The 24,205-nt window shown below is 34.2% G+C and overlaps 1 protein-coding gene across 1 annotated transcript; it reads left to right on the top strand.

Annotated features, from left to right (window-relative positions):
• The first annotated feature begins 1,210 nt into the window (after positions 1–1,210).
• Positions 1,211–23,621, top strand: LOC123560633 (uncharacterized). The gene is made up of 16 exons (XM_053516983.1): positions 1,211–1,231; positions 7,079–7,232; positions 8,141–8,179; positions 8,724–8,878; positions 9,498–9,828; positions 10,296–10,322; positions 11,234–11,388; positions 13,020–13,395; positions 15,414–15,584; positions 15,911–16,098; positions 17,268–17,436; positions 17,954–18,065; positions 20,304–20,469; positions 21,512–21,656; positions 22,378–22,549; positions 23,309–23,621. Exons 1-16 carry the CDS (start codon positions 1,211–1,213, stop codon positions 23,508–23,510), a joined length of 2,583 nt encoding a protein of 860 aa, XP_053372958.1. The 3' UTR covers positions 23,511–23,621.
• The last annotated feature ends 584 nt before the right edge of the window (positions 23,622–24,205 follow it).

The following is a 24,205-nucleotide window of genomic DNA, read 5'->3' on the forward strand; positions in this document are numbered from 1 at the left end:
ACACATTTCGGTAATTTAATTTTTATTGACAACGTCGTTCTATGTGGCGAATCGGAATAATTTGAAAAACATTCGTTTACAAGGACACCAAAAATGTAAAAAATGTTTAAAATGGACACAGTTATTCTGGCACGGTATTGAAATACTATACAAACAAGAAAGTGACAGGGCCCTCTATCAGTCATGCTTTTTCACGAACCAGAACAATTTGAACATTTTTGGTAGGGAACCACGCAAGGATACGTGTATGAAAATATTTAAAAATCGGACCAACCGTTTCTGAAAGTTTCCCCTATTTACATAGAGAAAAGAACTACCGATCTTCCATAAGCCAGCTGAATACCTTCCTCACATGAAGAATTCTACGCCCCAAGCTGGGCTCGAACCCTCGGTGAGGGCAAATATTTTAAGACAGCGACGTTAACCTGCACTCGGCCATGATACTTGAATGAACTTGGTAGCATGTATTTCAAGGTAAATTTCTATGAAATGATTTCATTTGGACTAGTTTTTAGGAGATAAAAATCACGATATTTGGCAAGTGGCAAAACTATTGTAGCAAATGAACATTTCTGTTAACCTTAAACCGACTGCAAAATTAGCAATTTAATATGATGAAAGATACGTCTGCGTCAGTGTTAAAGGGAGATACTACTATCATTGATAATTTGCATACACCGGAAACAATAAAAAGAAAAGTAGTAGCTGTTGTTCGTTATGTCTAAAACTTAGTTACAACTTCGTAGGATTTCTATTGTTTTTTTTTGTTTGTTTTGGGTTTAACGCCGTTTTTCAACAGTATTTCAGTCATGTAACGGCGGGCAGTTAACCTAACCAGTGTAACTGGATTCTGTACCAGTACAAACCTGTTCTCCGCAAGTAACTGCCAACTTCTCCACATGAATCAGAGGTGGAGGACTAATGATTTCAGACACAATGTCGTTTATCAAATACTCACGGAGAACGTACGCCCCGCCCGAGGATCGAACTCACGACCCCGCGATCCGTAGACCAACGCTCTTACCTACTGAGCTAAGAGGATTTCTACTGGTGAAGAATTTTACATGAACATATTTGCATTGAACGGGTTTTTAAAAATGTAACAATAGACACTACACACTGAACTAGATCTACTAGCATAATGAAAAGATAAACATGTTGTACAAACAAGAGTGGGGGATCGCAACTGAACCTTACCCAAACAACAAAGATGGCGGCACTACACGAAAAGGTATGTTTTGACAAAGATCATCTTTCATCAAATTTCAGTTTCGATGATATAGAAGAACTCTTGTTATTACTGAAGTATTGTCGATAACCACGCTTTAAACAGTACGGTGTTACCATAATATGCCGCATTGGAAGTTTGACTGTTTCCTCAGGCTGTATATGGTGTATCTAACAGTTTCACCAACAAAACAATAATATTGTTATTGTTACTTAGTAATTATTAGGAGACTTTATAAATTGAATCCGTAGCAAATTAATATACAAACTGTACGTAAACATGATCTATATCGAATCAATATGAAGTATATATGACCAGCTTCTTGCCACGTGTAGAAATATAAAGTGCAAATACTATCGTAAGATCTGCTGCAATGATTGTTTACAAGTTACCTAAAGTAATTAAACCTGTGATTGTAATCTGTTTCAATCAGTAGTTTATTTATATTATATTTCTTACCTGTCGCTGAAACTGATTTGGTCTTTTGCGACAATATTTACATTTCTTAATTGTTATTTGCTGAAGGTATTTATTGAACTTACTGTTTTAATTAAGGAAATATATGGATTAATACTTTGCTTCGATATAAGATTGGTAATGGTAAAAAATAATGAAACCGGAAGTCATTTCTCAGTCAAAGATACTAATTGATGTCACCTCGAGGCGAAAGTGATTTATCAGGTTTTGTGGTGTAGTGCAGCTTCACGGTTTAAAGTGGAACCAGATCTATTAAATCTATTAATTATTATAACATCAATAAGATAAAAAAAAAATCCGACATATGTCATCCATGAAATACCGTACTATTTGTTGGACTTCATAAATCAAGGTATATCTTACATTAGAAACGTTTAGTCACAAATGTGATCACCGGCGGCCGTAACAACAAAGTCGCCGTGTATTTGGGCTTTGTGGTGTCAATATCTGGTCATTAAGGATTATTGGGACCATCAAATGTTATTTTGTAATAGAATTCCACTCAAGCGGCTTGAGGGATGTTGCAATATTCATAACTCTCTTTAACAGACTCATTCAAATCAAGTCTGCCACTTTTTGTTTGGTTGCATCGTCATTATGTTATGCGTGACGTTAATTAAGCGAATGGAAATGCTTTTGTTTTACATGTTAAGATATAGAAAAAAATGTTTGTACTGAGTGAATTTGGAGTATGTCTGACCCGGAAGTTGGATAATTTTATATTTTCAAGAACTCTTTGCGCGAATGAAAATGTGTCTATATTCGATATGAGACATATTCCATATTTACGAAAATCAAACACATACTTTTTTTTTTTTATTTCGTGCCTATTTTTGTTGAAATGCGCATTTTGCAATAAGCTTCATACAAAGAAGTATAAAATACATTTATTTTTATAGCTCTTTGCTTCATAAAAGTACGAGAAACAGACGCAAAAGAAAACTAATACGAATTGCTTTCATAGAAAACCCTGTAAAGCTAAACTGCATCGACATTGTTTTCTAAAATATAGCCTCTTTTTACTTAATTAATAAAATACATATAAATATCACCTGAAATGTTATGAAAAATCAAACGATGCCTTCTTTTGCACTTAAATTCTTAGTCGTGTGACGTCATTGTTTTCAGAAAATTAGTGCAACTTGTTTCAAACTTTATGATTCTTATAGTGCCGTTTATTTTTCAGTCATTGACTGTGATATTGACACAAGATGTCACATTGCTAGCACCAGATTATGTACACACAATGCAAAATAATTATGTGTGTGTGTATGGTGGGTGTTGGGTGTTGAGGATGTTTACAAGAACTGGTCAGACATATCCGGTTGCTTCAGTTGTTAATAGTTCTGTGTTTTGACATTTGCTACAAATTTACTGTATCAGATATTTTAATATTTACTAATTAGCAATATGATTATCTTGTTAATATACGTATTTGATGAGATTGTAAGATACCACTGGTTATATACCAACAACAGCCCGGGGTACCGGTCGTACTTTTAATTTGACATATGGTATTTCTGTACCGCCGTGCTATTTAAACTGGTGGTAACAGACCAGTTCTTCAGTATTATCGAAGGTCGCTAGTATTAACAGAATATTCGTCCATCGTGAAGTTGAAATATTGAGAACAGATGATTTATCTACGGTATGCTCTTCTTTTTTTTAATATATTAAGTCATCAGTTTTTTGTTAATTCTATAAAAAAAATCTTTGTAAACTAAATTCATTTCATTATTTTCCATATGTATATATCTTTTGTTTTTAAGTACTCGTTACTAGAATTACATTTTTTCTCTATCAATAATTTGATTTTTGTCAATATTCAAGGTTCACGTGTTCATGAAAAATGTGAAATTTTGTGACTTATAGCCCCGTTGGGCCGGTGTAATTATCCCTTTATACTTCTGTATGAAACGATAGTTAAAATGAATCAGGAGTTAGTGCGAAATAAAAGGCAGAAATAAACAATTCAATGATTTGCGCTTGGTAACATTTAAATTATGACCTTTTCATTTGTTACTGACTTTTTTTTATATAAATTGTTTAAAATTGTTATCACCTTCCGTGTCATTCAGTTCACCAGAAAGAACAATGACTTCATCTCTGACTACACGCGGGCGTCATCAAAACAGAAGCGGCTTACCTTTCATGTCATTTCTTAGAATTTCTGTAGACACACACACATATAATTTTACATGTATCTATTGTGTATTGATCTTTAAGTGGTACAAACTTTTCGCAAATAGTACAGAATTGCTTAAAGACAGCGAAGATGGATGGAGAGGAAAAACATTCGTTATTCAACATTAACGTCGATCTATGACGTCTTGGATTAAGGCTAAGTATTGACGTTGGGTAACCTGTCCGAGGTGCTTGACATAAGTGTTCATACTTTTTTTAGTATTCTAACCAAACAACTTATTATGACTTAGGTATTGTTCATCAAAGTTAATAATAGAAATTTACAAATATAAAATAATGCAAACTTAATGAAAGCGTCTCGACGAAGGCACGACGTCGTTAACGTCGTTGAACTATTATCACCATGCGCCGGATTCGTGTAAGTGCCTGTTTTCAAGGAGGCATGTTACCTTATTTATGGTCATAACCACGTCAAATTTACAGTGCAGTTAGTAGAAATATTGCGAATCATGTTGGTAATATTTCTTGCATTGCTTTGTTAAAGTATTTAAAGCTAGATAGAAAGTCTACGTTATTTTGAACAGCCCTCGTATCATTTTCAGCGATCATAAATGCATGCCACCATGCCCGTCCTTATGTAATGGACAGGATAAGTGCATGACCTATTTGAAATTGGTATTTAAATATCAGAACCAAGCGCAGAAGCAAAATATGAATAAATTTCATGCCAAATGGGCTTTACTTCCTTTAATTTCCACCGCAGTACATAGCATATATCGTAACTGACGCAAATAATTGTAATTTATCATACATTCAAAAATTGATATAAAAATGTTTTCTTCACTTTCTGATTTTAGAAAAAAATCTCGGATAAACTTAAATGGAAAAAAATGTATACATTTTTATCATACCTGTTTCCAACGAACAACTTTTTTTACTGTATAAGTAACTTAGGAAGGAACCACAAAAATCTTGGGTATCCATGCTTTTCTGTGATCTCTAGGTATTTCTCGGATTTTAGTTCATTTTTGCCAGGAGCCATAACTCTATTATCCGCTTTTATTGTTTCAATCTTTGGGTGTTAGATTCAGAAAAAGTAATCCTTTACACACATTTCTTGTGGAACACTTAAACATGCTTAAACATAAATAGGAATTTAAATGTATTCTACCAAAACCTGAATTTTCTTTCCGCCGTCTTAAATACTTTTGCCGTTCCTTTAGATAAAACCGACCAATTCGATTTTTATCACCTAAAACATGTTCGCAACCAGTTGATTTTCATTAACGCGAAGTGTTCGATACAGTCTGAAAATAATTTCACTTTCTATTTAAGATTAGTAACGGACCAGCCGCTGAACAGTAGGTTGCGCGGAAGGTACAATAGTACTAAATAGAAATCCGGGCCAGACAATGGCGTAAAGAAAAATCCTCATTTTTTTTCCCTGTTAAAGTGGCATTTTCATGTTTTATGTAAGCCAGTTCCTGTTTTTATTTAACTGTGGACCTATACTTGACGTTTTGGTAGCATTTTCAACGAGACTTTTTGCATTTATAGAAATGTAAACAAACCTTATTACTCATGTGTTCATACTCACATTTTAGCTGTCAGTTTGGAAGCTGTTCCATAGTGTTGACCTGTCAGACAAAAAGCTCTCTTAGAAGATACATGACCACTACTTTTCTTGGTGTTTCTTGGTGGTTTATAGATCATTTAAGAACATAAGGCTAGTAGTTTTTTTAATGTGCCTATGTGTTACAGTTCTCAGAAGATTGTTAATTTTATATAGAACATATAGCAAAATTATTTGCCAGAAGCAACTGTTGGAAATGCCATAAAGCGGCGTTATTGTAACTTTTGGCGCCTTTCCTAAAATGAAGTCGAATTTTTCAATGTAATGTAAAAACTGAATAATTCACTTCTAAATTTGTACCATTCACTTCTAAATTTGTACCGAACATGTACACCATATTAATTAATACATGGTTGTCAATGTACGTAAAATTTGGAAATTAAATTATCATGTTGCATTTTAATTTATACAGTAAAGCTCTCGTGTTTATCTTGTTTGTTATGGGAATTTGCGTGACTTTTAGAAACACTAATCACTGGGTAAAATCATATTGCAGTTTAGCATCATAATTGTTTCTTTAAAACGTGAGTTATTTGACCACATACGTTTTTTTTACTGTAAAATTAGTCTGAAAAATAGGGCTAGAAGTTAAGAATTATAAATCTTGTGTTTGAAAGGTGTTGTTACTTTTTACATAACAGAAATTCAGATAATTTGAAACACCATCGCGGAAGCCGTCAGGAACCGTCCAGTCATGTGATCAACTGACAAACAATTCGAACTATAGAACTGTAGAACTATAGAACTGTAGAACTGTACGAGTTAAAATATAGAGGACATGCAAGTGACATCAAATTTGCTACTGTTAGTTCTATAACTAAATGCAGTCCGGTAACAAACCTTTTGACACGATATCTTTAGAAACTAAAATTAATGTATGTATGTATGTTGTTAAAATTCAAAATACGTATAACAAACAAGGTGATGTCAAGGTAACGCCAGGGTAGTTATAGCTACAAAAGTATTCTATGTCCGTCGCTGTATACCTGACACAGACGTCGTTATTGTGAACCATTACCGTTTAAGAAAATTAAACTTTCTTGTAGTTTGTTGGTTGCGGCGGTGTTGTTTGCCGTTTGTCAAGGTCAGGAGGGATCTTACGTATTTTTAAAGGCTCAAAAGAAGAAGAAAGGCACCCTGCTAAGAGCAAAATGTATTTACAAACTCTCCAAACCAATTCCGTCAGAGGTCGCTTTCGAAATAGAATTTGACGGAGAAACAAAAAGTTTTAAGGTAAAATTTTTACTTGAAATATTCTCGGCAAGTTTGTTAATTTCATCGGTTAAATTAATATTCAAAACATGGTTCATCTATTTGTTCTTGGAAAAGAAGTACAGTATGCTACTGGTAAATGTGTTTTTGCTGTTTCCTATTGGAATTTCACATATTTCTTGTTTGAACATGTCTTTAATTCGGCAATAAAATGTTGAAATGTATGATCACGTCTGGCGGAATGGTTTAGGAACCGCTCATTGCCCTAAGAGTTTGCAATGAAACTCAGTTTAGGGCCTTAAATTGTTGGTCAATTCGTTCAACAAACGACTGCATATACTTGTAATGAATAATTGTGTTTTTGTACATGTATTCTTTTTCAGTCGAAACAAGTAGCTGTTACCGACAAAGTTGGGAATGTGTATTCCGTGCGCAGCATTGTTCCAGTGAAAAAGAAGTTTACTGTTCCATTTTCGCTGCTGTATACTGGCGACACAAGGCCAGGGGGAACATGTTCTTCTCTTAGTTTACCAGAAGGTTTGATTTACCATTTTTATATTATCAGATCACAGCTCGTGGCATCATCAAAATATAATAATTCATTGTATTACATAATTATGCATACTGTAACAGAATACCCGATTTCTGACTTTAATATGTAATCACTGACCAGAACTTTTCAGAACCCCCCCCCCCCCCCCCCCCCCCCCGCCAAATTCTTCTATTTTGAGAAACTTCATAAACTGAAACAAGTTGAAATCTAAATGTATTCTTTATTTAAAAAAAACAACAAACAACATTTCTTTTATTAGATAACGATGGCCAATTTGTTGATACACATCTATTGATAGAAATTAGCTATCCAATTTAATTTCTCCACGATTTCAAGATTCAACCTAAACGTTTCCATTTTTATTTATCGTTTTCAAAAACCTGCTACAAGTTATTGTGACTTCGTTTTAGAATAGAAATGACGTTATGATTTTTACCGAAACCCATTAAAACTTTTATGAAAAACATATCATTTATTTTCCTCATAGTTATTCTCTCGTTTGTAAATTCTTGAAATTTTGAAACTTTACAAAAACGATTTTTAGGAGTATGGTTCACGGACTACAAAAAACTAGTACATAATTTTCACCTTTTTTCCTTCTAGATGTTAATTTCGTACTGTGAGTGCTGAAACAATATTTTCATGCCACTTATGATCAGTTTCCTCACAATACGTTATTTGAATCTTTGATTTCACCATGCTACGTATAAAAGGGTTGAATTTGATATTCTGCTATAGCACCATGTGTTTGACTCGCTATAGCCAAATATGTTATCGTCGTTCAATAAAGTTATTATTATTGAAGATGTAAGTAAAAAACCAAATGACGGGTTAACTGTTTTGGATAAGCATATAGAAGAAATAAAGTAAAACATGGTTATTTATTTTACAGCTACTACCGAGTCGACAACACTTGGCACATATTCTCCATGTAAGTTTTGTCTTGTGACATATAGATTACATCGTTTTTGTATTTTAACAATGTCGCACAGTATTAGAAATGTATTCCACATTATCTTCTACCGATCAGTCTCATTATATGCAAGACATAAAACTTGTTTGAATTAAAAAAAGAGGGAGTTGCATTGACGTTTTGTCTCATGATATTACGGATGCGTTTGAATGACATTATCGAATATTTTGCCTTATTTAACATATGTTTTATTATTGATCTTGGAATTAATGAACTCGACACAGAATAGACCCAGTAAAACAGAGACTGCAATTATTTTGCTATGTTCAATTGTTATGTAGCTATGTATATAGATCTAGCTATTATCAGATAAGGTAAGAGCGAAGATGTTACAACAATAACTTTTACCTCCATTTTATTCATATGTATACCTATTTTGTTTTAGTATATATCTTCTAATAATAGTTTATATTCTAGGAACCTTTATTTGATTATTATTTGTATATGTTCCCTTAGATATCAACAGGATCTTTTAAACATTTTTCCTTATCTATTTACCCAGTGTCCTACTCGTTCGGTGCTACTGTTCTACGATCATGGCCGGACAATGGAGGCACACGTATCGAAGCATTGTGTACATTTGCAGTGAACAAAAAGTACAAACCAAAGAAGAAACATTTTATCATAGACTTTGGAACGAAAGTAACCAAATTTGAGGTAAACTGTATAACCGTCTTTATCCATGCTTAATATACTATTCATAACTTAATAAGTAAAACTTCTTTCTGTTTGTGTTTGCTTATTTTTGCAAGTTCCAACGTGTCGACAATTGTTGCGACCACGAGTTGCTCTTTTCTGTTGGAAAAGGGGAAAAACGTAAGTATGTTTCGACAAAACAGTAATAAAAACACGATACAAAAGAAAAGAGACGATACGTGTAATGCATGTCTCAGTTTCCTGTAGTGTATTCCGGCGAAATGAAGACGATTTCAAAATCGCCAAATTGTGGACACATCGGCCTCGTTGTTTCGTCATGTGCAGCTATGTTATTTCGATCTCGACGAGATGTCATATGAAACATGGATTATGCAGACAAAATTATTAACACATACATGTATAGAATTTGACAACGATTGTACACGTACGATAATTGTTACAGCGAAAAAGTTGAAAGATAAAAAGGTGTTACGTATGTCCTAATGACAAATGCTAGTATCCAGTTGTCTCGAGAAGACCTGAGACGTACTTTACAGAAAATTACCTAAGAAGTGTTTGACCTTGAAAAAGTGTAAGAAAATAATACTGTTTATTGTACGTATACCTTGTGTTTTTACAGAACTGGGAAGGAAAACAAGTGGAGTCAGAGGGTGACAGTGGTGTTTGGTTTCATATGAAAAATATTCACTGGCTTGAGACACCAAGTCTCGAGTTCTTTTTTCAAGCAACATACAACGGAAACGAACAGCCTAGCATACTCTGCAGCAGTGATTTACCAGAATATATAACTACAACACAAGCACCTGTTACGACCACTGAAGCACCTGTAACGACCACTGAAGCACCTGTTAAGACCACTGAAGCACCTGTAACGACCACTGAAGCACCTGCTACGACCACTGAAGCACCTGCCACATCTACCGAAAAACCTGTAGAAACCACCGAAATAGGTGAGCCGGCAAACACATTGATTATGATCTGATGATTTTATATTTTTATTCCGTCATTTCAAAAATTTCTCGCCGATTTACACGTGTACCGATAATTGTAGTGGCGATGGTCTAAAAGTTTCACAATTGGGCATTTCATCATGTAATATCAATGTGCTCTAGAAAAACTTCAAAATCTGCTTATATTCGAAACAAACTTAACTATCAATCGTCCAAAACGTATCATTTATAAAAAATAAATATCTATACTTATTAGAAAACATAAGATTTTGTAATATTATGTGAAGTTGTTGTCTCTAAAAGTTTGTTCAAAATTTTACATAATTATATTCTTTTTTATATGTGTAATTTACTGACTCTTTCTGATTACACAAATGTAATTCAATTGAAGTCCTGTAATAGGTGAATGTGTCTTTAATTATAGAATGTACTGGAATATACATGTACATATTTCTTGTATATGACAGGTACCACGTTTGGACCCCTCCCTGCACGTAAGTGAATTGTATTCATGTTTCAGGTGAGACTACCAAAAAGCAGTTGTTTTCTGGGTTAGTTTTAATCTGAAAATAACAGTAATTTCTTACCTGCCCTCTACCTATTTGATAATTTTATAAAGATAGATCATATATATTTATTTGATAAAGAAAGGAGAATCTTCGTCTTCGTTTGTTTCATAGGTCAAAACCATTTTCACAAGCTAGCAGGGGCGACGTTAGAACTGTTGCCAAAGGCCAATACTTCTTAATGTTCTCCTATACCTAGTTACCAGTGAAATAATTGTTTATTTACATAATTAATACTCAATGAGTGAAAATTAATGAACTTTTTTTTTTTCGTTTTTGCGTTTGAGACATTAAATTACCCATTCTACTGTCACTTGAACTCGTGCCAAAACGAGGCGCGGGCAATTTATGCCTGTAAACACAAGTCCGTTATGAAATTTCAAAGACACATAACAATATGTTGAGAAAGTGAGAATATTATCTGCAGTTATGTAGTATATTTTTGTAGAATTAATTTCGTCTGAATTAAGAATTATGCAGTAATAACCAAGTTCGAATATTAACAAATTTAACATAAAGAATGAAAAGAGAATATTTCACAAAAAGCGCAGTGGATGTCTGTTTTGCGGATGTTGCTGCGCACGAAGCAGTAAATTGTAGAAGGAACAGTTACAACTGTTTTATCATGACAAAAGTTGAGTTATATAGATCATGAAGTAATAGTAAAAACAATGTTGACTTGAGACGCGTCTCATCCTTTCTTACCTTGTTTCATCTCTTGCAGTTTAGTACATATTTCCTGCTACGGTAAGGGATCATTTCTGGGCTTTTCTCTTGATGTTCAGTACATATTCCCTGCTACGGCAAGGTATCATTTCTTGTTTTTTTTTCTCTTGCAGTTCAGTACAAATTCCCAGCTAAAATAAAGTCTTCGTGGAATGTTAGTGAAGGTGTCCGTACTTCAGCAGTGTGCGTCTTCTCTGTGGATAATACTTACGAACCAGAAACAAACTACTTTCTCATTGATTTTGGCATACTCGTTCAAAATTTTGAGGTAAGATATGCTCCATTTTTCTGGTTTATATTCTTGATTTTTAGTTTTAGAATTTCCTTAAAGTTTTGTATATATAATTTTAAACGAGTAAATACTATTACCATTGTGTGAGCAATTACACTTTGGAAGATGATGAGGACTAAATGTTTGCACGTATTTGGCGCGTTTAAAGTCACAATTTGTTTTGCCACTGATCATTCCAAGGCAGTGTCCCACGATGCTCTTTATGTGTTTGTTTTGTCCATTTGTTTTACTTCTTCTATGGTTTTTGTGCATAAGTTAATTGCCTACTCCTCTATAAAAACACTACTAAAGGGTTTTGTGTTGAGGAGGCCGCGTTCTTGGAACTTGGCAATACCTTTGGTTTAAACATATTTTATTAGCGAAATGGTTTACAAAATACATATACAATCAACAAAATTCGCAAAAACGCTTAGGATAGGATCGAAAGCCTAAGGCTTATATAGATCTTTTCCTGTATGAAACAGTTACACATTCAGGGTAGTATATGAGATTACTAATAGTCAATTTTTCATAAATGTCATGAAGTAATAATAATTATTATAACTGTAGAAAAGTGAAAATAATAAGTGTGAGACACAAAGACTTGACGAGAATGGGCAGATGGTTAATTTCAAGTATTAATCAAAACGTTTAGAAGACTCAATGAACCTATAGACTAATTTAAATATTGTAGTATTTGTATCATCTGTAAGGTAAGAATTGCCATAGAGTAATAAATCAGTAGTAATATCAATATCCGAAGCAACTGAATTTACACCATCCAGTAGAAGATTTCTTTCATCAATGTAAAACGGACAAGAGAGAAAGTAATGAAAATTCGATTCCTCACTTCCGCATTGGCATTGAGGTGAATCCACAATATTCCTGGCAAACAGATGCGCATTCAATGCGCTACATTCGGTACGCAAGCGGGTATGGAGAATTTGAAGTTTTCTTGGACCAAGAAAGAAGTAAGAGGGCAATACCTTTCGGATCTGTGTCCTTGTTTTTAGCCCTTACCCTGCTAAATTTCTGTAATGGACTTTTCCATCTTCCAATTTGAATAGTACCATTAACTGTTAAAAGGGGTGCTTACCAAAACGATACTGACTGAATGGCGAACAGATCTTGATCAGACTGCACGGATGTACAGGCTGATCATGATCTACACTGGTCGCAAACGCAGAATCAATCGTGTACAGCATGATAAGGGTAAAAATACTATTTATTTTTGTCATGATCTTGTAAGAAATAGTTTATACAATATTTGTTTTGTTCACTACATTAATTTGAGGAACAGACAGAAGTCATTTTATTCAACAAAGTATCTAAAGTTGCGAAAATATGAAGCAAATAACCCAGTCAACAAAATCTGTACAACTAATTTAATCGGAAAAGTTTATCCTATAATAGTAATTGTCGGACAAACTTATAACTTCGCATACGCAAGTCTTAACAAATGATCATTAAAATTACACATGGGTGCAAATCTGGTTAACAAAAATATGTTTATCTAGATCAAGTTAATGTTTTGTATTAAAATTCTAGAAAAGTTTTGTTTTTCTTACCGTTTTGAACCTGGATCTCCCCTTTTGCAAAGTAGTGATGTTTCTTTGTTTTATATGCAGAACTGGGTTGGTAAAAAGATACAACCTACGGGCAATTCAGGCCGTAAATTCTACATGTCAAACCTACACTGGATACATCCACAGAAGCTAGAGGTCTACTTTCAAGCAACTTACCCAGCAGATAAGTCTCCGATAATAAAATGCAGCAGTAATTTACCCCCGTTGGTTAAAACAACACAAGTACCAATCACAACAACTAAATCACCAACAACCACATCCCAAGTGCAAGTTACAACAACAAAGTCTCCAGCTACCACAACCCAGGTGCCAGTGACCACAACCCAGTCTCCAACTACCTCAAATAAACCACCAGTTACTACAACACAAGCACCAGGTACAACAACAACCACTTCTAGAGAAACTACACAACCACAAGGTACCAGCAGAGTCTTTGGAACAGATTGCACAATGATTTGAGTTTATGAATCCCGACATTTCTTTACACAAGTGTAGATTATTTTGAGATTACAATGATGTGGCTTTTTTAATACAACCGAAAATAACCCTTAATTCTTTAGTCAAAATGAGATATTCTTCACATTTACCTTTAAAGAAAATCTGTCTTTATTTATTTTGTTTTGTTTTTTTACCTTTGGAAAATCTCAGTCTATTTTAGTAAAGTTAGATATCAATAAAAAATCTTAACTACTGGTTACCCAATTAAGATACCTTTGGGAAATCTTAATTTGGTGACCAGTATTTAAGTCTTTTTTTTTATTTATAGCTTACCTGAGCCAAAGGCTCATGGTGAGCTTTTGTGACCGCTCAATGTCCGTCAACGTTCTCTAAAAAATCTTCTTGAAAACCACTAAGCAGAATTACACCAAACTTCGCAGGAATAATCCTTGGGTGGTCCCTTTTCAAAATTTCAACCGAAAGGAAAAACTTTTAAAATCTTCTTGTCCAAAACCACAAGGCGTAGAGCCTTGATATTTGGCATGTGACATCATCTAATGATTCTCAATGAAGATTGTTCAAATTGTGCTCCAGGGGTCAAAAGAGGCCCAGTCCCGGGGGTCACAAGTTTTACATAGACTTATATAGGAAAATATTCAAAATTCTTCTTGTCTAAAACCACAAGACCTAGGCCTTTTATATTTGATACATGTATGTAGCATTGCCTTATGGTCCTCTACAAAAATTGTTCAAATTATAACCCTGGGGTGAAAAGAGACCCTGCCCCGGGGGTCTCAAGTTTTACATAGACTTATATAGGAAACAAACATTAAAAATCTTCTTGCCTGAAACTGCAGGGCCTAGGCTTTGATATTTGTCATGTAGCAATGTGGTCCTCTACCAAAGTTGTTCAAAATATACTCCTGGGGTGGAAAGACGCCCTGCCCTGGGCGTTCCAAATTTAATATAGACTTATATAGGGAAAACTATAAAAGTCTTCTTGATTGAAAGGTCAAGGCTTAGGCCTTTGATATTTGGTATGTAGCACTGCCTAGTGGATCTCTAACAAGATTGTTCAAATTATGCCCATGGGGTGAAAAGAGGCCCCTCCCTGGGGGAGGGGGGGGAGGGTGTCACTTGTTATATGAGTTATTTAGGAATAAATACTTAAAAAAGTATCAGATCATATTTCCTAGACTAATTATAATTACCTGATGACTCCAAGCGATTAGGGGTCACTTGACTTTGATCTTGACATACTGACCTACTTTTTTAAGATACAGCCTTGAAAATTGGATGACATGTACAGTTTTGAACACCGATCTTAAAACTGACTTTCAGTGACCATGAATATGACCTACTGACCTACTTTCTAATATTTTAGCATCAGTTTGCCATTTTAAACATATGGCTATTACTCAGGTGAGCGAATCAGGGTCATCATGACCCTCTTATATATCGATTTCTAACTTTACTAAAATACACTCTATCTAATCACATTTAAAGCAATTGTTAGTTAGAAGGTTAACGCATACCTTTTTTTCAAATTTACACCTTGATCGACGAATAAAGATTTAACAGTAACTTCTTATTATACCCCATAACAGGTCGAAATAATTTGCACACCTACGTTATGTTCTAAGCTATAATTACTTAATAAATAAATAATAAAATTTATAAAATTAAGATGGAGTATCTAAATTATAAAAGCAATTCAATACAAAGATAATTTTTGTCTTTTGTAATAAAATACTTAATTGTGATATGACATTGTTTCTTTTATAAATATTAAACAAAAAATTCAATATTTCCTGCTATGAAGTTACCGCACTCAGAAAATGGCCGTAGTGTGTAACTTATTTCTAAATATTATGTTTGATATATAAAAAGGTTAGCTCTGGAGTAACTTAATGCCCTTTGCTCAAAAATGGACTAATCATGAGATCAAATACTAGTAATAAAGTTCCGCATCTGAGATTTTGTTTGCTGTAATTTTAGATGGAAGTTTTAACTACAATGAAGTTATAAAGAAGTCTATATGGTTTTATCGCGCCCAGCGTTCTGGTGACCTTCCAGAAGTAGAAAATGATCCTGTGCCATGGAGGGGCGACAGCGCACTCTATGATGGAAAGGACTTAGGCCTTGACCTAACCGGAGGATGGTATGATGGTGAGTTTACGAGTTGTTTTAAAGATCGACACAATTGTTTGTTATATATCATATTCCTTGCTTTTCATTTTCAGGGTGTCATACTCTGATCCAATTTCATTTGTACTATCAAACATACACGTGGTATTTTTGTTCTTTCCTTGACTAGTTTCAATGGTTACATTACATAATTGTTTTACATAATGTCAACGTCTTTGTAAACCAGTACAGTTTTATTTTTTTTGTATAATACACAGATGAAGACCATTTATTTTGCATTTCAATCGGTTTGATCATGTAAATGAATAAGCCTTTTATAGTATGAGAGTTTTTTTTCCTGCTTTCAGCTGGTGACTGGGTGAAATTTAATCTTCCAATCTCGTCGTCAGTAGCAGTTTTAGGCTGGGGTCTCGTACGATGGGAAGATGCATACAGGACAGCGGGCCAGTATAGAACTATGTTAGACTGTATAAAATGGCCACTTGACTTCTTTCTTAAGTGTTGGAGGGAAGACGACCAAGTCTTGTATGGACAGGTAATGTCGATAAGAGCAGTTGTTCAGATATATTGCCATAACTTTTTATATGATTTAACTACCGTTTTGATAACAGTTATAGATAAAGTTCTGGAGGAGTTATGAAAATAAATATTTAAAAAAATACATATTATTGTGCCTTGTTGCATGAAATACATCAGATGTTCTGTTGGACGTGCATTTGTAATTAGCGTTCAGACGATCTTGGGTTTGAATTCCGCACCATAAAATTAAGACGATTAAACCCTCACTAACGGAAAGAAGAATCTATTTAGAGTCCAGGCAAGCATACAGGGAATAGTGTAATGTAATTGTTAAAGCAATTTTTCAGTTTATTATACCATCTCAGAAGAACTTTTATGTCTGCTTCATCGAAAGGGCCATAACAGCATCAATGCCCTCCATACCCTTTAAAGTTTTCGGAAAAAAATATTGATGGTGAATACGGGGAATGTAGGTGGACGTTAAGACATCCTCATCCAGCCGATGTAGTTATTGCTACTTAAGAGATGTACACGGGTGCATTTTGTACATAGGTGCCTTGTCTTTAACTGCTTCACTGTCTTAATTTCTTTGATTTTCTCCTTTAGCTTTTGTAAGTCTTAAGCATAGTTATCTTGATATTGTTTTATTCGGAGATAATCGTAGTTTTGGCACCCTTCCCTTTGCGGTTCATATAAATTGCAATGGGACGAATAAGGAGAGAATAAATACGCCAATCTGTTGCAATGTTTATTGCCATTTATTGATTTTATTTAATGCATGCGTTGATTTTTTGAAAAAGTAGGATTCTAACACTTTTAAGATTTTCTTTTATATAAACAAAGAATGATTTTAGCGTGTACAAAAATGAATTGTCTTGTCGATTTAAACACGTTTCGCAAAATGACCTACTTTTGGCTATTCCGGTTTACTCCGTTCATTTACGCCTAAAAAGGATTCCAGATTAGTATCCCTTCCTGGTTTAATTCGAACGTGTTAAAATGGAAATAGATTTCAGTTTTGCGTGCTTTGTTGGCAAATAAAACATATATTTTTTCGGCCTTCGTGAATACTAGTATATTACTACGCATCTGAACTCAAAACCGTGTTTTATTTGCCAACAAAGCACGCAATACTGAAATCTATTTCCCAAATAAAGATTTTATTTTCATAATTGACAAATCAAGGTTGGTAATGGTGGAATCGATCACTCAAAAATGATGCGACCGGAAGACATGACTGAGTCAAATATGCCACGTCCGTCTTACAAAGTGACGTCATCCCGAGGTGGAAGTGATTTAGCTGGTTCTATGGTGGCAGCGTTTGCTGTTGGAGCTATGGCATTCAAAGAAACAGGTGACAACCAATTTGATAAAGAACATCTATTGTTATTTTCACAGTCGTGAGCAAAATGTCCATAATCTAAAAACAATAATCAAGGCTAGATCGTAATTTCCGTGGAAATATATATGTTTGAATGTAGGAGCTTTAAGTAGTCCAAAACGTGGATTTTACGTCTTTATGACGTCATTTCACTTGATATTACTATGATGAACGCCTTTACCTGATAAAGACTAAATAAATAATCGGAACGCGTTGTGTAAACTTTCATAGACTTTGTAATGGAAATGTTCAGAACATCTAGGATCGACAAATGAAATATTTTTTATTATCGTTCTAGATTCTATAACCATCACATTTCCCTATCTTACATCAATGGACGGTTCTAACATGTCTATTGTGAATTAACCTTCATATGGGGATGATTAACATCTGTACCATTCTACGGCAGTACTGTTTAGGAACGTTTGAATAAATATTCATCTTAGGATATGTTGCAATATACTAGTATTATTCTTACTGTATTTTGCAGACAAAAGTTATTCAGAAGAACTTCTGGCTGCTGCTGAGTCTTTGTATGTATTTGCTGATACCTATAGAGCACTTTACACGGACGAAATAAGCGACGCAGGTGGTTATTACAGGTAAACAATAGCTGCAAAGGTCGAATCACATACCCCTCACCTAGGTGACTTCTAAATCTCGCTTGGGAAGTAGAATTCTTCATGTTGGGAAGTCGTCATCTATCTGGCGTACGGAAGACCGCTTGTTCTACCAAAGTGCCCGTCCGTGCTTGAAACAATGCCTAGAGGTCTTCTTCCACTACCAGAAGCGGAACAATTCGTCATACGAGGGGCGTTCAATAAATAATGTTACTCCGTATGTAGTTCCGTAACCGGTGTTTATTTTTAAATGCGGTTTTCGGCACATTACTGAGCAATTTATTGGAAACAAAATGGCATAAGAATGATAAAATTCGGTAGAGTCAAAGTAAAAATATAATCATTTGAGTAAGGTGTACTCGGGCATACTGTACAATTTTATGTTCAAAATATTGGGATTGTAATATGCAATTTCCTGATTCTGCTATTCAACAACTAGAACTGTAGTTCAATTTTCAATTTAAACAGATTAAACAAATTATGACCTTCACAAAAACATTTGAAAACTAAAATAAAAAAAAAAAAAGTTTATAACAGTATTAAATTGAGTGTGTGTATTTTACTCGAAAAATGATAAGTCGAGTACAATAAGCCTCTGCAATTTGTCAGGCGTGATGATCATCGTTGAAAAAAAAAGTATTTTAAGTTGATACTAATTTCTTAATTCTCGATTGCGAAACAAGTACTTGCAACTTTTATTAATTACTCTCAAGACTCATTCTAGATGGAATCAACATCGAGTTTAGATATTTCAGTTGTGTTGTAAAATGAAAAACGCAATACGTAGTTTAAAACAAACTCATACTTATCACAAATTGCTGTACCTCGTAGAAAAAAGATAGAATTTTGTGATTTTACAAGTTATTCTATTTTTCTGAGACCCTGGATGCCCAGGACAAACCTAAGTTATAATTATTTTTGCAATTGTCCAGTATACCTGAGTACATCTCACACAAATGATTATATTCTTACTTGGAATTAACCTATTTTTATCATTCATATGGCATTGTGTTTCCAATAAATTTCTTCATAATGTGCCAAAACCGCATTTAAAAATAACCACTGGTAACGGAACTACGTACGGAGTAACATTATTTATTGAACGCCCCTTGTATTTAACCTACATTGTTTCGGTGTGACTATATATCAAATACAAAATTGAAGCCTTAATATAATGGTATCTGATCTGAGAGGGTTGTTTTTACTTTAGTTTAATGGAGAAATTTAAATTTAAGGATTGTTAAAGATAGCCAGAACTTGCGTTGTGAAGGTGGTGTTCTGTTTGGCTGTGGTACATCACTGGTGTACACTTATCGAGAGATAACTAGATATTTTGGCTGTGGTACATCACCGGTGTACACTTATCGAGAGATAACTAGATATTTTGGTATGATTAAATGTTATTGTGAGATACTAGTAATAGCAGAAAATTGGTATATTTTGACGGTTCTCTGAGTTTTAATCATTTTCACCAAGAAATACATGTTACAGGTAGACTGCCATTTTACATACGAAAGCTGTAGAAGTCAGTTTGCTATACAGAAAACAGAAATTTCGCTAACACGAATCCTTGATAACTCCAACATATTTAGAATTGTTTATATCGAATTCAACTGCCCTGTATTTATAGTAATTAATATCTTGGAATTAAAAGTAATTCGTTTAATTTAATATATATATATTGAAAAATTGATTATTTCTACCCTTCTTGGTATCTCAACAATTCGAAAATATTGTGCATGCTCAATGATGTCCCGTGTCCCGATGACCGTTCCCAGGCGGTGGCCTGTATTGTTCCGTTGTTTCTTTGTTCCGTCCTCGTTGCCATGTATTTTTCAATCTGTACATGTATTTTTGTGTATATTCTGATCATGTACACAACAATACATACACTGGTAAATGATCTCGGTTTGAGAGAGCTGTGTCCTTGTAACGCTGCCTTTCCTATTAGATATTGTCTTTCTTCTTAATGTTTTAAAACTTCCTGCTAAGCTTCAGTTTTACGTCAGGGTGAGCTCTTGCGCCACGCACTTCGCATTGCACCAACTCTGTAAGCTTTGAAAGTTTTACTTGTGAACATCTATCGCTCATCTACAACATAATCATCATATTATACATGCATATCATCAAGAAAGTTGGCAGCGGAATAACGTTTGCGGCACTGATTATTTATTGAATGAAATTTAATAAAATTCTATTTCAGTATAAGTTTACTTTTAGGTCCAGCGGATATAAAGACGAACTAGTGTATGCAGCCGCCATGTTGTACAAAGCAACCGGGAATGAAAAATATTTGCAGGATGCTGAGGCTAAATATGACCAGTTCGGGTTTGAGTATAAAACACCCTGGGCATTTGACTGGGACGACAAACTAATAGCCGCAAAGGTATGACAAAATATAACAAGTTTCCATAAAGGACATTTTTCTTAAAACAGTAAATACCACTATTTTTTTGTATATTTAAAAGTCATTCTTAGACTTGATAGTATTTTATTTATTACGGAAAATATAAAGTTATCTAGTTTCAATATGGAACCAGACACTCTTTAAAGGCTGATCACTACCAAATCAAATGTAAGCCTCCGCTGGTCACAAGTAGTCCAAATATAAATAGTGCTAACCTTTCCTAATGCCTTTTCTCAACAGCAACGTGTTTACTTTTACCCTACCGTGTTTCAGCATGTATCACAAATCGGCATGTCCCTATCGCATGCTAGGTAAAAATGGCGGCGTAAGAATATTTATCGAACTGTAGTTTTCTTATATAAAAGTTAACGCCCCCTTTTCTTTTTGTTTTTCTAAAGTAGCGATATAGTTCTTTATGGGAATATAAGTCTCTGAAAATCTGATATGCTAGAAAATGTCGAAAAACCGTTAAGAAGTAAGTGGATTTAATATGAAATATAGAACAGCCGGATTTAGTGGTGTTCAGCCTATAAAATGCCATTAATCTACTCTTTATGATGTAAAATGGTGATAAATGTCTGAAAACTCTTAAATTTCTTGCGTTTTTTTTTTATGAATTTAGACCCAATTTTCGACCAGGTGGCTCTATTTTGGTTGGTTTTAGGACCTAGTAAATATCTTTTCTCGCATTTTAGCACTGCAATTGTCTAAATATTATTGAAATTAGCATGTTTCTGAATTAAAATGACCAACATCATAACGATTAAATGAATCTTGAATCAAAATTCCACGAATAAGGTAAAACAAATTGAAATATGGGTTGCACAGGGCTAAATTTCGCGTATTTTTTGGAATGGGGGTGACCTGTAATAAATTGTCATTTCTCTAGATTTTCTCAATATTTTGCATCGAAACTAAGCGGAATCATTGTGAGATAGGTGTACCTTGAGAATGAATGCAAATTCGTGGAAAAATCAAACAAATTTTTTTCATATAAACAGCTTGTGACTTTACCTTGTAGATATTGCTGTTTGAAGCAACAGGCAAAGCCCGTTACAGCCGAGATATAAAGAACTTTTTGAAGGAATGGGGCCCAACTGGAAGTGTGCAGTACACAGATGGCGGACTGGCTTGGCGATCACAGTGGGGTTCTCTTAGATACACGGGTAAAATTTTATATCATCCTAGTTATTTAAAGGCTACAAAATGTTAATAGATGATACCACAAGTCGTTGGAATACATGCTAATATTTCAATCTTGAACGAACTTACGTAAAAATTCGGTATTTACGCTGACGTCTTCTGTCCATATGCCGTGAAGAAATTAGTTACTTTCAGATAACGAATTACTATACAAACAATTCTAAGTATATCCAGGGGGTTTAAAGTGTTAACGCCGTTTAAAATCAAGATTTAACACTGTATTCAGTAATATAGACTTCCTTCATTTAAATTAAATGCTAAATTGGTTCTTAATTAAGGTAGTGGACACGTAATGACAACTGGCAATTTCCGTACGATAATGTATTCTCGCGTGCTGTTTCGGGATCCCTCGGTCACAAGAGAAAACTTTTCTAAAACCGAAGAATACCGAACTCGCATGCGGAAATACACTCGAATGAAAAATGCCGATTTTCATTACATGTCGCCACCTGTAGTAGGAGCCATATATAATCGTTGTTAAAATATATGAAATACCTGCAGCAGATTGGTAAAAATCAACAATGGATACATGTATTTTCTCTAAGTCTTTAGTCCATTGTCTGAATTGTTGTTCTTTTTTGTAATTCTAACTACTATGTTTTGTGAAGAGTTTACTAAACAAAAAGAGGAAATATTCAAGTAAAGATCGGTTGTAATTGATTGTGATATAATATTCTATTTTAGCAAACGTGGCGTTCATTTCACTGATGGCAGCTGACCTCGGTATCGACGCTGATAAAAATGAAGCCTGGGCTGAAGGTCAGATAGATTACATGCTAGGTGATAACCCAAGGAGCTCTAGTTATGTTGTTGGCTTCGGAAATAATCCACCGAAACAACCTCATCATAAATCAAGGTAACCAAAATAAAAATTCAAAATATCAATTAAATCCATATGAACCAAGAAAAATAACAGCAAACACGGTTTAATCGCGTTCTTTAAAGGTAACGAAATATGCAATGCCCCTAATGCCCCATAGCGACAGCTCAGGCGGAACTCTTTTTATTAATATATGAACCTTAAACGGACTCCATGATTTCAAAGGTTCCGAAAACGTAGAACCCCCATAAATAATAGGAACTCGGTTTTCTTGAATCTACTCATGCGAACTAATTTGTTTGGCATTGTTTTTAATCAATTCCATTGCAAACGTTAATCAGAGACCAGACATATTTTTTATCGTACTAACTATTGCATGTATATATAATGTCAATTGACACGAACTGTAGAAATAAACAGAATAATTTTGATCTACAATATTAATCTCTTTTAATTGTTTCGAGCATTTTTATTTTCATGCAGAAAAACAAATTCAATGAAACGTGTATTGGCTGTATGTTGAAAGTGTTTAATTGTTTTACTGAATCATTACTTTTCGATTCAGTTTATGTTATCGTACCACTTCTCAAAACTAAAAAAGAAAAGATATTCTTATACTCTATTTGGCTAGCATTTTTTTCTCAAAATCTAAAATTATAACTGTTATGTTACTCACTTTAATATCCTTACATGTGTTTGTTTTATAAATTCGTATAGAATTAACTTTTTTCAGATATTTAAACTGACTTAACATATTTATATGTGTTAACTTTCATTATTTTCTCATTTATTTAGTACTTGCCAGCCGAAACCTGCAAAATGCGACTGGGGTGTATTTTCGAATACAGGAATTGACAATGCTCACGTGCTGTATGGCGCACTTGTGGGAGGGCCAGATACCTCAGATAATTATAAGGATGACAGAACTGATTACATCATGGCGGAAGTGACATGTGATTATAATGCTGGCTTTCAGTCCGCTGTTGCAGGTAATTGATAATTGTGCATGTCTTTTATTAACACAAGCTTTTAAAATATATATATAAACACATTTTCAGCTTGATGTTGACTATATATCTCATCAGATATTTCAATTCTGACTGGTGGCAAAGACTTTCGCAATAGTTTCATATTTACAGAATTTTGAATATCATCGTATTATAATATGCATTGTTACTAAATCTAGTCTAGAGTAACTTAAGACGAAATGAAAACAAAACTAGATGTATGCCCATAGGACGGTACTCCCACTTACCGCACTGTACGGTCAAATGTTATTTGTTGACTACGCATTCATGACATAACTTTCATACACAATGTATTAGATCACCATGGGTTGGTGTGTGAGTTGGGCGCAGGGGTATTGTCACCATAAAACATCATCAAAAACACTTGATAAAAGAAAAAAACAGAAAGAGTTATATATATATATATATATATATTAGGGTGGGCGGGTATAGGCGGGGGATAGCGGGTAATGAAACCCTGGAAGGAGCACAGCTTCACATGCTGAATAACAATCCTAGGATGTTTGTGATACAATTAATCTGAGATATGTACGACACTTATTCGGTCTGACGGTCGGACAGACGTAGGGAAAGAGAAAATCTGACTTGCCCACAAAAATTGGAGGAAGGGATGAAAGCAAATGGATTAATATAATAGTTTTGCATATCAACAATTTAATCAAAG

Source organism: Mercenaria mercenaria, chromosome 10, assembly GCF_021730395.1.
Source record: "Mercenaria mercenaria strain notata chromosome 10, MADL_Memer_1, whole genome shotgun sequence".
NCBI lineage: Eukaryota > Metazoa > Mollusca > Bivalvia > Venerida > Veneridae > Mercenaria > Mercenaria mercenaria.

Excerpts from the sequence above, each read along its gene's own strand:
- LOC123560633 (XM_053516983.1), top strand. The coding sequence starts at position 1,211 with ATGGCGGCACTACACGAAAAG. Across the intron at positions 7,233-8,140 it reads TTCTCTTAGTTTACCAGAAG|CTACTACCGAGTCGACAACA; the intron begins GTTTGATTTACC and ends TTTATTTTACAG. Across the intron at positions 15,585-15,910 it reads AACCGGAGGATGGTATGATG|CTGGTGACTGGGTGAAATTT; the intron begins GTGAGTTTACGA and ends TCCTGCTTTCAG.